Genomic DNA, 12,399 nt, shown 5'->3' with positions numbered 1-12,399 from the left:
GCCTTCTTCCCTAAGAAAAGATACAGTGGCATTGGAGGCAGTCCAAAGAAGGTTCACTAGATTCATAGAGTCATACAGCATGGAAACAGACCCACAGTCCATGCTGAACATAATCCCAAACTAAACTAGTCCCAACTGTCTCCTCCTGGCCCATAACCTTCCAAACCTCCCCATTTATGTACTCATCCAAATTTCTTTTCAACATTGTAATTGTGTGCACAGGGAGTTCTTTAGGCAGTGCATTCCACATATGAACCACCCTGTGTAAAAACATTTGCCCCCATGTCTTTTTTAAACTCTCTTTTCTCACCTTAAAAATGTGCCCCCTAGTCCTGAAGTGCCTCATCCTAAGGAAAAGGCACTTATGATTAACCCTATTTATACTCCTCATGGTTTTATAAACTTTTATAACGTAACCTCTCAACCTCCTATACTCAAGTGAAGAAGGTCTCAGCCTACCCAACCTTTTCTTTTAATTCAAACCTTCCATACATGGCAGAATCCTGGTAAATCTCTTCTGAACACTCTCCAGCTTCATAGTAAGTGGGTGACCAGAACTGGACAAAATACTGCAGGAGAGGCCTCACAAATGTCCTGTTCAACCTCTACATGACTCCCTCCTATGGAGGGATTGTACTATTAGGAGAGGTTGAGTAATTCGGGCCAGAACCCAGTGGAGTTTAGAAGAATGAAAGGCAATTTTGTTGAAACATTCAAGATTCCTAGTGAACTTGCAGAAAAGGTTGTTTTCCTTTGGAGGAGAGTCTAGGATTAGAGGGCATAATCTCCGAATAAGTTGTTGCCCATATATCAATAGGAATTTTATTTCTGAGGGTAACGAGTCTGTGGAATTCTTTACTACACAGGATTGTTGATACTTAAACATTAAATATGTTCAAGGCTGAGATACATGGATATTTAAATAGTTTGGAATCAAGGTTTGGAAGTTCAAGACAGGAAATTGGTGATGACTATTGTTAAGACGGACCCGGAGGGTCCCGTCTTTGCGTGTTCTTTTGGAAGGAGAGACTCACACTGGCAACTATGATTAGACGCAGACAGCAGTTTATTCACAGAATCTTAACTGATACAACGAATCAACAGGCATGCATTCGTTGGAGAAGGCGTTCTGCCTTCCCGTTCAAAGTTGACACAATTATACTTCGCGGTGCCTGGAGTCCCCGGTCAGTTCGCCTTCCCCATTGGTCCATTCATCTGCGCGCACTGGGGATCCGTCCTCCTATTGGCCGCATCGAAGTGCCTGTCCAGCTCCTGCTGTGCTTGACAATGGCTCAGCCATCCCCGGGAGCAGTTCCGATCCCGTATTCAATAGTCCATTGTTTCAAGGAATTACTATGCGTCTGACAGGCTAGCCATTTTCAATAGTTTTAGTTTAACTAAATTGTCAATTACACTTATCAACTTTAGACTTAAATAGAGCCATTCACACTCACTAGTTACAGGTTCCGATAGAGCAATTCACACTTGTCTAACAGTTACAGATTCCGATCAGTTTCTTTATTAATCCCGAGTTTCGATGGGGCAATTGATACTGGCTGGTATTTACAGGCTCCAAGATTTAATTAACATTATGCATATCCCTTACAAGCTCCAGCAGTCATGCAATCGCCTGCAGCAGCTCGCTTGGCTGTTGTTAACCATTTCAGGGCTGGAAGTGTCACCCTCCCTAGCCCTACATTAAACACCGCAGTGAAATCTCCCCAACACTATCATCAGATTAGCCATGATTTCATTGAATGGCAGAACAGTCTCAATGGGCTCTATGACCGACTTCTGCACCTACATCTTATATTCTTGTGGTCAATGAGGAGACCTCAACATCACCTGCAACACAATTAGGGATTATCCTTTCCACTTTCATCAAAGTCAATCTCACCCTTGCTTCATTACTGGTAAAATTATCCTAAAATTGGGCTGAGGTGGCCAAGAGCATAGAAAATAGAAGCGGGAGAAGGCATTTCAGTACTTTGAGCCTGCTCCACCATTCAATACGATCATGGCTGATCATTCAACGGAGCACCCTGTTCCTGCATTCTCTCGATACCCTTTGATACCTTTTGCCCTAAGAATTAAATATCTAATTGCTTCTTGAAAACTCCTTCTTGTTATGGCACAGAACTTCACAGGTTCACCATTCTTTAGATGACAAAATTTCTCCTCATCTCACTCATAAATGGTCTAACCCACATCTTTAGACTGTGATGCCTGGTTCTGAGAACATTCCCCATGGCCGCTCAGTCATTGAAACACCTTTCCTACATTTAACCAGTGCAGTCTTGATGGAATTCTTTTGGTTTTTATGAGATTTCGCCTCATTCTTCTCAACTCCAGTAAACATAGTCCAAACCAATCCAGTATCTCTTCAAGTATCAGTCCTGCCATTCCAGAAATCAATCTGGTAAACCTTTGTTACACTCCCTCCTAGATAGCCTCCTATCTAACTTTGTGTTGTCTGCAAAAGTTATTATATTTAATTCTCTTATCATTGATATATATCATGAATAGCTGGTGTCCAAGTACTGATCCACAGTAACCCACTAGGCACTGGCTGCGGAAAAGCTTCAGAAAATGTTAATTCTTACTCTTTGTTTCTTGTTTGCCAACTAGTTTTCTATCCTATGTCAGTACAATACCGTCAATCCCATGTGCTTTAATTTTACATCTCTTATGAGGGACCTTACTGTAAGCCTTTTGAAATTCTAAGTAAGCCACGTCCACTGATTCCCCATTATGAAAGACTACTAATTACATCCTCAAAAAATTTCAGTACATTTACCAAGCATCAGTTATCTTTTGTAAATCTATGCTGACTTTGTACAGTACTAGGAGAAAATGAGGACTGCAGATGCTGGAGATTGGAGTCAAGAGTGTGGTTGCTGGAAAAGCAGAGGAGGTCAGGCAGCATCTGAGGAGCAGGAGAATCGATGTTTCAAAGTCCTGATGAAGGACTTATGCCCAAAATATTGATTCTCCTGCTCCTCAGATGCTGCCTAACCCTCTCTGCTTTTCCAGCACCACACTCTTGACTTTGTCCAATACTGTCACTGTTTTCCAAGTACTCAGCTATTAAATATTTTATGTTGAACTGTTTCATTTTGCCTATTACTGATGTCAGGCTGACCAATCTATAATTCTGTGTTTTCTCGCTACTTCTATTTTTGAACAATGTGGTGACAAAAGCTACTTTCTGATAGGCCCACTTGTTGACGTACTCTTGGATATCGATTTATTGGCCTCAAATTTCCTCAAAACAATTTTCCTACTAATACTGACTGCCCTCCACTTGTTCCTTTTAGTAGTCCCTGTTTCTGAACAGGTTTTGATGTCATTTGTGCGCTCCTATGTGAAGGCAGAACTAAAATATGTATTTAATTGGTCTGCCATCACTTTGTTCTCTATTATAACTTCCATGGTTTCTGATTGCAAGAAAGCTACATTTGTCTTAACTAATCATTTCCTCTTCACAGGCATGAGGATATGGTTAGGCTGGTGGTTTGGTGAGGCCAATTTGCATGAATGAAAGGTGGAAGAGGACAGTATCCATGGAGCATGCAGAGATGTTGTAGAGAAGGCAGAGTTGGATGAAGGTCCAAACAAACAAACGTGGCAAGCTGTTGCAACCAGGTAATCACTCTGACTTTCATGGTAGGGACTAGTATCTCCAGTTTCTCAGTAAAGAAGAAAATTAAAATTTGCATATAAATAAGATAATGAATGAGACAGAAATACATGGTAAATAAGTAATCACTCCTTTCTGGACCTTGAGGTTGTAATTATTTCATTCTGATCATATTTTCCCAAATTTCTCACTGAAATAACTGCACACAGGCCAGCATCCCATCACTAAGTCATCCTTTATTTTCTTGTGCACAGTACACTGACTGTGGACAGCCACTCGGAGTCAGTCCCCTACACTGAAGAAATTCTAAATCCCCTGCCTATATTTTTTTTCTTTTCTTATTCACCTAACAGCGGTAGTACTTATATTTTCCCTAGCACCCATGTTGCGTGTGTACGTGTGAGACACAGTGAAAGAGAACAGGTGATACCATGCTTATATTGGTCAGCCAGTGCCTCCTGATTGGCCCAGATTAACAACCAATCAAGGACCTCATAGTCAACAAGATGTACCTGGTCCCAATCACTACACTCACCACTGCCCATGCCACTCTAGTGAATAGAAAATTCCAGTTTGCTTTCTTTTTTATAGATGCTCCCTGACAGCACAAATCCCAGATTTGCAACATGTGTTTCATTTAATTTTTGTCTATGATTATTTCAGCAGCTGTTGGGGAACCTGACCTAAAATATACTAAAGATAAATATTAATTACCTTCAGGTTAAAAATGGCAGTGAACAATTAAATATGGCTATGTTCTTAAGCACCTTTGCACTCTGGTGGATTCTTGTCCCACTGTCCATTTGCTGTACAAGTAAGTTCTTTCACACCAATCAATGCATATTCAGCATTACATGAATATTTTGCGACCATTCCATAATTCCAGTTATCTCCAAAGGGTAGCGATGAAACTTTCCCATTGTGAATAGATGGAGGATCAGCACAGTTGACAACTAGAGATAAATAAAACTCAATTAATAATATGAACAAAGTCAGAACTACATTTTTTTTTTCAGTGAAATATCATACTATTCATTCACTGTATCATAGCATAATGTAGAAATGTCATTCTTCTTCCACAGTACAGCTTCCTTATCAACCAAAGGTTATGAAACCTGACCACAGCTGAACTGTGCTTTTCTGTCAGGAGCAATGGATTGGTGAGAAACAAAAAGAGCAAATTATTAGGAAAAGAGCAATGATGGCAAATTCAGATTTATTGCCCATTTCTACTTGCCCTGTTGTGGGTGGACATCTTTCTGAATTGCTGTAGGCCCTATGGCAATACTCGACAAGGGAACAGAATTCTATGTTTTTCACCCAGCAATGAGGAAATTGTTATCATGTCCAAGTTAAGGTAGCATATCACTTAGAGAAGGACTAGTTGACTGAAGTTTCTCCTCTTGTTGTTCTCACTTTGATAGACTGTGATAGAAAGTAATGTTGTGAATAAATTCAAAATGAGGTCGCTGGGGGAAATGATGATTTTTAATTGATGCAGAGTAGTTGAAATTTCACTTTTTTAAATAATGTGCTTATAGTTGATAGAAGAACAGTATTAGAAATTTTACCAACTTCAAATTACGCTGACACAGAGGTAATATCACAGGCAAAAAATTAAAAATTAATATAGGATCAAGGTTGTAAAGATCTAAATCCCAAAGGGCATTGTTGACACTGATTCAGGCAGAAGTGGGAGGATTCAGATGTAACATTCAATACTTAGCAAAAACCCTTGAACCATCCTCCATTAGTCAGTCTGTGCTTTTGCTGCAAGTAGAGGTATTGTCACATAATTGCATTCAAATGGGTTAGTTGATTAAAACCGTTATTCAACTTTCTTCCAAAATCTCTTTCCAGCTATGTTATCTGTGTCACAGTGTTGCATTTTACCTGGGCGAAAAGAACTACTCCAGAGTTTGAAGCAAATTCAAAACATTTCTCAGATTTACCTTCCAGTTAGATGTTACATTTATTTTTAATCAACCTATTTGGACATGTTATGGCACATTTCCAACACAAGTGGTACTTTAACCTGCTGACCCAAAAGTAGGGATACTAGCACTGCACCACAAGACTCCTGTCTGATATTAAATGATAACTACACACCAAAGTATTTAATTGGCTCTTAAGCATTATTGAACATCTTGAGATTGTGAAAAGTACTGCTGTGGAAGTCCATTTCAACATGGTTCAATATATCAAGTCTCACAAAAGTGGTGAATCTTTATTTGATATATCTGTTTGGGAAGGTGATGGCCTAGTAGTATTATTGCTAGATTATTAATCCAGAAATTTAGCTAACCTTCTGGGGACCTGAGTTTGAATTGGAAGATGGTGGAATTTGAATTTAATTTTAAAAATCTGGAATGAAGAATGAAGATTGTAAGACAAACTCATCTGGCACACTAATGTATTTCAGGGAAGAAAATCTGACATCCTCACCTGCCCTGGCCTGCATGTGAGTCCTGATCGACAACAATGCAGTTGACTCTCAGCTACTCTCTGAAATGACCTAGCAAGCCACTCAGTTGCATCAATTGCTTTGAAGTCTCAACAACGAAATGAAACCAGACAGACCACCCAACATTAACCCAGGCACCAGAAAAGACAACAGCATAAACAGCCCTGTCAATCCTACAAAGTACTCCTTACTGGGGACTACTGCCAGAATTGGGAGAGCTGTATCACAGACTCATCAAGCAATTGCCTGACATAGTCAGACCCAAGGAATCAAATTTTAAAGACAATATCTCAGATACCAAATCACAATCCTGGCAGGACAGACCTAACAATGGTGGTAGTAGAGTAGTGTACAGTTGAGAGAGAGTTACTGGGAGTCCTCAGCATTGACTCTGAACTGCATGAAGTCTCTTGGCTTCAAGTTAAAAATGAGCAAGAAACCTCCTGCTAGTTACCACATTCCTGCTCCTACTCCACGGATACCGCCTGGCCTGTTGTGCTTTTCCAGCACCACACTTTTCAACTTTGATCTCCAGCATTTGCAATCCTCATTTTCTCTTTCTGCTCATTACTACTTACCGTCTGCCCAAAGAATCAATACTTCTACATGTTAAGCAATACTTTGAGGAAGTACTGATGTGGCAAGGATGCAAAATTTACTCTGAGTTGGGGATTTCAATGTTCACCACCAAAAGTGACTTGACAGCAAATCAAACTTGTTGAGCACTAAACGACATAACTGCCGGACAAGTGATGAGGTTACCAAGAAGAGGGAAAAGCATACTTAACCTCATCCTTACCAATCAGCTGGCTGCAGAAGCATCGTCAATGACATTATTAGTAAAAGTGACCACTACATAGTCCTTGTGGAGATGCAGTCCTGGGCTCATTGAGAATACCCTGTTATGTGGCACTATCAACATGCTAAATGGAATTTACATCGAAGAGATCTAGCAACTCAAGACTGGACATCCTTGAAGTGCTGTGGGCTATCAACAACAGCAGTACTGTACACCTGCACAAACTGGATACATATCCTCCACTCAGCTATTACCATCAAGCCAGGGGATCAACTGTGGTTTAATGGAGAGTGCAGGAGGGACTGCCAGGAGCGGCACCAATGAGTTGCCAATCTGGTGAAGCTATGAAAAAGGACAATTTGCAATAGAGAATGGTGGTGAACAATTAAACAACTCACTGGAGAAAGAGGCTCCACAAATATCCTCATCCTCAATGGTGGAAGAACAACACATTCACAGTAATCTTCAGCCAGAAGGGCAGCAGGGTGGCTCAGTGGTTAGCACTGCTGTCTCACAGCACCAGGGACCCAGGTTTGATTCCGTCTGTGTGGAGTTTGCACATTCTCTCCGTGTCTGCGTGAGTTTCCTCTGGGTGCTTCAGTTTCCTCCCACAATCCAAATGATGTGCATTTAGGTGAATCAGCCAAGCTAAATTGACAAGTAAGGGGTAAATATAGGGTAGGGGAATGGGTCTGGGTGGGTTACTCTTCAGAGGGTCAGTGTGGACTTGTTGGGCTGAAGGGCCTGTTTCCATACAGTAGGGAATCTAATCTAGAAGTGCCAAGTGATTGAACCATCTCTGCCTTCTCCAGTGGTCTCCAGCATCACAGATCTCAAGCATCAATCAATTTGATTCTCTCCATATGATATCAAGGTACAGTTGGAGGTATTGGATAGTGCAAATGCTATTGACCTTGACAACATTCCAACAATATTACTGAAGACTTGTGCTCCAGAACTTGCCGCTGCCCTACTACACTGGCATCTACCACACAATGTGGAAAATTGCCCAGATGTCCTGTACACAAAGAGGACAAATCCAACCTGGCTAATTACCATCCCATCAGAAGGGCTTATATCTGAAACGTCGACTCTGTTGCTCCTCAGATGCTGCTGGACCTGCTGTGGTTTTCCAGTAACACACTTTTTGACTCAATCATCAGTAAAGTGCTGGAAGGTATCAGCAACAGTGCTTTCAAGCAGCACCTGCTCAGCAATAACCTGCTCGAAGATGCCCAGTTTGGGTTCACTAGGACCATTCTAATCATGACCTCATTATAGCCTTGGTTCAAACATGGAAAAAAGAGCTGAAATCCAGAGGTGAGGCGAGAGTGGCAACCCTTAACTTCAATGTCACATTGGACTGAATATGGCATCAAGGACCCCTCACAAAACTGAAATCAATGGACATCGGAGCAAACTCTCTGCTAGGTACAATTATACCTAACACACAGAAATATGGTTTTGGTTGTTTGAGGTCAGTCACCTCAGCTGCAGGAGTTCCTCAGGGTAGTGTCATAAGCCCAGCCACCTTCAGCTGCTTCATCAATGACTTTCCCTTCATCAAAAGTCAGAAGTGAGGATCTTTGCAAATGATTGCACAATGTTAAGCATCATTCACGACTGTTCAGATACTGCAGTAGTACACGTTCAAGTGCGACAAGATCTGGGCAAAGTCCAGGCTTGAGCTGACAATTGGCAAGTAACATTCCACCAAACAAATGCCAAGCAATGACCATCTCCAATAAAGGACAATCTAACCACCACTCCCGGACATCAACGGTGTTGCCATCATTGAATTCCCCCGCTATCAACATCCTTGGGGTTACCATTAACCATAAAACTCAACTGCACTCGTACATAAACACAGTAGCTACATGAGCAGGTCAGAGGCTATGTAATGATTAACTCGACTCAACCTTGCAAAGCCTGACCACGAGCTACAGGGTACAGTTAGAAGTGTGTTGGAATACTCCCCACTTGTCTGGATGGGTGTAGCTACAACAACAATCAAGAAGATTACACTATCCACGGCAAAGAACATCCCTGTTGGCCCCACATCTACAAATATTCACTCCCTCAACCACCAATGCTCAGTAGCACAGCAAACATTTTGTATACTATCCAGGTAGCTAGGAATGTGATAGATGAAGATGGAGGGTGATGGTGATAGGTCAGAGCAGAGTGTGGAGCGGATAGGTGGGAAGGAAGATGGACAGGTAGGACAGTTCAAGAGAGTAGCGCCAAATTGGTGAGTTTGACCTGGAATAAGGTGTGGAGAGGGTAGAGGAGGAAACTGGTGAAATTGACATTGATTGTGTGTGGTTGGAGGATCCCAAGGCAGAAGATGAAGTGTTCTTCCTCCAGGCATTGAGTGGCTAGGATTTGGCGGCGGAGGAGGCCCAGAACTTGCATGGCCTTAGTGGAGTAGGTGGGGAGTTGAAGTGGTTGGCCACAAGGCAGTGGGGTTGTATAGAACATAGAACAGTACAGCACAGAACAGGCCCTTCAGCCCACGATGTTGTGCCGACCACTGATCCTCATGTATGCACCCTCAAATTTCTGTGACCATATGCATGTCCAATAGTCTCTTGAATGGCCCCAATGACCTTGCTTCCACAACTGCTGCTGGCAACGCATTCCATGCTCTCACAACTCTCTATGTAAAGAACCCGCCTCTGACATCCCCTCTATACTTTCCTCCAACCAGCTGAAAACTATGACCTCTCGTGTTAGTCATTTCTGCCCTGGGAAATAGTCTCTGGCTATCGACTCTATCTATGCCTCTCATTATCTCGTATAGCTCAATTAGGTCCCCCATCCTCCTCCTTTTCTCCAATGAAAAAAGTTCGAGCTCAGTCAACCTCTCTTCATAAGGTAAGCCCTCCAGTCCAGGCAGCATCTTGGTATACCTCCTCTGAACCCTCTCTAAAGCATCCACATCTTTCCTATAATAGGGCGACCAGAACTGGACGTAGTATTCCAAGTGCGGTCTAACCAAAGTTTTATAGAGCTGCAACAAGATCTCATGACTCTTAAACTCAATCCCCCTGTTAATAAAAGCCAAAACACCATATGCTTTCTTAACAACCCTGTCCACTTGGGTGGCCATTTTAAGGGATCTATGTACCTGCACACCAAGATCCCTCTGTTTCTCCACACTGCCAAGAATCCTATCCTTAATCCTGTACTCAGCTTTCAAATTCAACATTCGAAAATGCATCACCTCGCATTTATCCAGGTTGAACTCCATCTGCCACCTCTCAGCCCATCTCTGCATCCTGTCAATGTCCCGCTGCAGCCTACAACAGCCCTCTATATTGTCAACGACATCGCCAACCTTTGTGTCGTCTACAAACTTGCTGACCCATCCTTCAATCCCCTCATCCAAGTCATTAATAAAAATTACAAACAGTAGAGGCCCAAGGACAGAGCCCTGTGGAACATCACTCACCACAGATTTCCAGGCAGAATATTTTCCTTCTACTACCACTTGCTGTCTTCTGTTGGCCAGCCAATTCTGTATCCAGACAGCTAAGTTGCCCTGGATCCCATTCCTCCTGACCTTCTGAATGAGCCTACCATAGGGAATCTTATCAAATGCCTTGCTGAAGTCCATATACACCACATCCAAAGCTTGACCCTCATCAACTTTTCTAGTCACATCTTCAAAGAACTCGATAAGGTTTGTGAGGCATGACTTGCCCCTCACAAAGTCGTGGTGATTGCATTTAATCAAGCCATGCTGTTCCAGATGGTCATATATCCTATCCCTCAGAATCCTTTCTAACACCTTGCAGACGACAGACGTGAGACTTACTGGTCTGTAATTGCTGGGGATTTCCCTATTTCCTTTCTTGAAGAGAGGAATTACATTTGCCTCTCTCCAGTCCTCAGGTATGACTCCAGTGGAGAGCGAGGATGCAAAGATCTTCGCAAGTGGCGAAGCAATTGCATTTCTCATTTCCCAAAGCAGATGAGGACAAATCTGGTCCGGGCCTGGCGACTTCTCAATCTTAATGTTTGACAAAATTTTCAGCACATCAGCTTCTTCTATTTCTATCCATTCCAGCATGTACACCTGCTCTTCAAAGGTTTCATTCACTACAAAGTTAGTTTCTTTTGTAAAGACAGAAGCAAAAAACTCATTTAGGGCTTCCCCTACCTCCTCAGACTCCACACACAAATTCCCTATGCTATCCCTGATCGGCCCTACTCTTCCTTTGACCATTCTCTTATTCCTCACATAAGTGTAAAATTTGTGTTCTCCCTCATCCGTTCTGCCAAGCCTTTCTCGTGCCCCCTCCTGGCTCTCCTCAGACCATTTTTGAGCTCCTTCCTCGCCTGCCTGTAATCCTCTAGAGCTGAGCTTGAGCCTAGCTTCCTTCACCTTATGTAAGCTACCTTTTTCCTTTTGACGACAAGCTCCACCGCTCTCGTCATCCAAGGTTCCTTTATCTTACCACTTCTTGCCTGTCTCAGAGGGACATATTTATTCATCACTTGCAACAACTGTTCCTTAAACAGTCTCCACATGTCTATAGTGCCTTTACCATGGAACAATTGCTCCCAATCCATGCTTCCTAACTCATGTATAATCGCATCATAGTTTCCTCTTCCCCAATTAAATATCCTCCCATTTTGCCTAATCCTCTCCTTCTCCATAGTTATGTAGAATGTGAGGCAGTTGTGGTCACTATCACAAAAATGCTCTCCCACCATAAGATCTGATACCTGCCCCGGCTCGTTTCCGAGCACCAAGTCTAGAATGGCTTCTCCCCTCGTCGGCCTGTCAACGTACTGAGTTAGGAAACCCTCCTGAACACACCTTACAAAAATAGCTCCATTCAAACCTTCTGCTCGAAGGAGGTTCTAATCAATATTGGGAAAGTTAAAGTCACCCATTACAACAACCCTACTACGTCCACACTTTTCCAAAATCTGCCGACCTATGCTTTCTTCTATCTCCCTGCTGCTATTGGGGGGCCCTAACGAAGTGACTGCTCCCTTGCTGTTTCTAATTTCCACCCATACTGACTCAGTAGGCAGATCTTCCTCGACAATGGAAGCTTCTGTAGCTGTGATACCCTCTCTGATTAGTAGTGCTATACCCCCTCCTCTTTTTCCCCCCTCCCTATTCTTTTTAAATGCTCTAAACCCTGGAACATCCAGCAACCATTCCTGCCCCTGAGAAACCCATGTCTCTGTTATGGCCACAACATCACAGCACCAGGTACTGATCCATGCTCTAAGTTCATCACTTTTATTCCTGATACTCCTTGCGTTAAAGCAAACACACTTTAACTGATCCCTTGGTTCCTTCCCAGGAAAATCCTTCCCACTAGCTGGTCTACCTCTTGCTATTGCCTCATCTGCATCAACTCTCACCTCCGGTATACAGCTCAGGCTCCCACCCCCCTGCCATACTAGTTTAAACCCTCTCAAACTACTCGAGCAAACCTTCCACCCAGGACATTGGTCCCCTTCCAGTTCAGA

General features: G+C 42.7%; 1 protein-coding gene across 1 annotated transcript in view; it reads right to left on the bottom strand.

The window, feature by feature from the left end:
• LOC122562935 (sushi, von Willebrand factor type A, EGF and pentraxin domain-containing protein 1-like) overlaps positions 1–12,399 on the bottom strand; it is a 161,426-nt gene that overhangs the window by 12,741 nt on the left and 136,286 nt on the right. The window contains exon 17 of the mRNA XM_087973391.1: positions 4,408–4,593. Within this exon, the coding sequence (XP_087829517.1) occupies positions 4,408–4,593 (186 nt within the window). The remainder of the gene's footprint in view (positions 1–4,407; positions 4,594–12,399) is intronic.

Source organism: Chiloscyllium plagiosum, unplaced genomic scaffold (assembly GCF_037043375.1).
Source record: "Chiloscyllium plagiosum isolate Xiang-an unplaced genomic scaffold, Cpla_swu_hap1 HiC_scaffold_26, whole genome shotgun sequence".
Taxonomy (NCBI): Eukaryota; Metazoa; Chordata; class Chondrichthyes; order Orectolobiformes; family Hemiscylliidae; genus Chiloscyllium; species Chiloscyllium plagiosum.
This window is presented reverse-complemented; position numbering and strand designations above follow the sequence as displayed.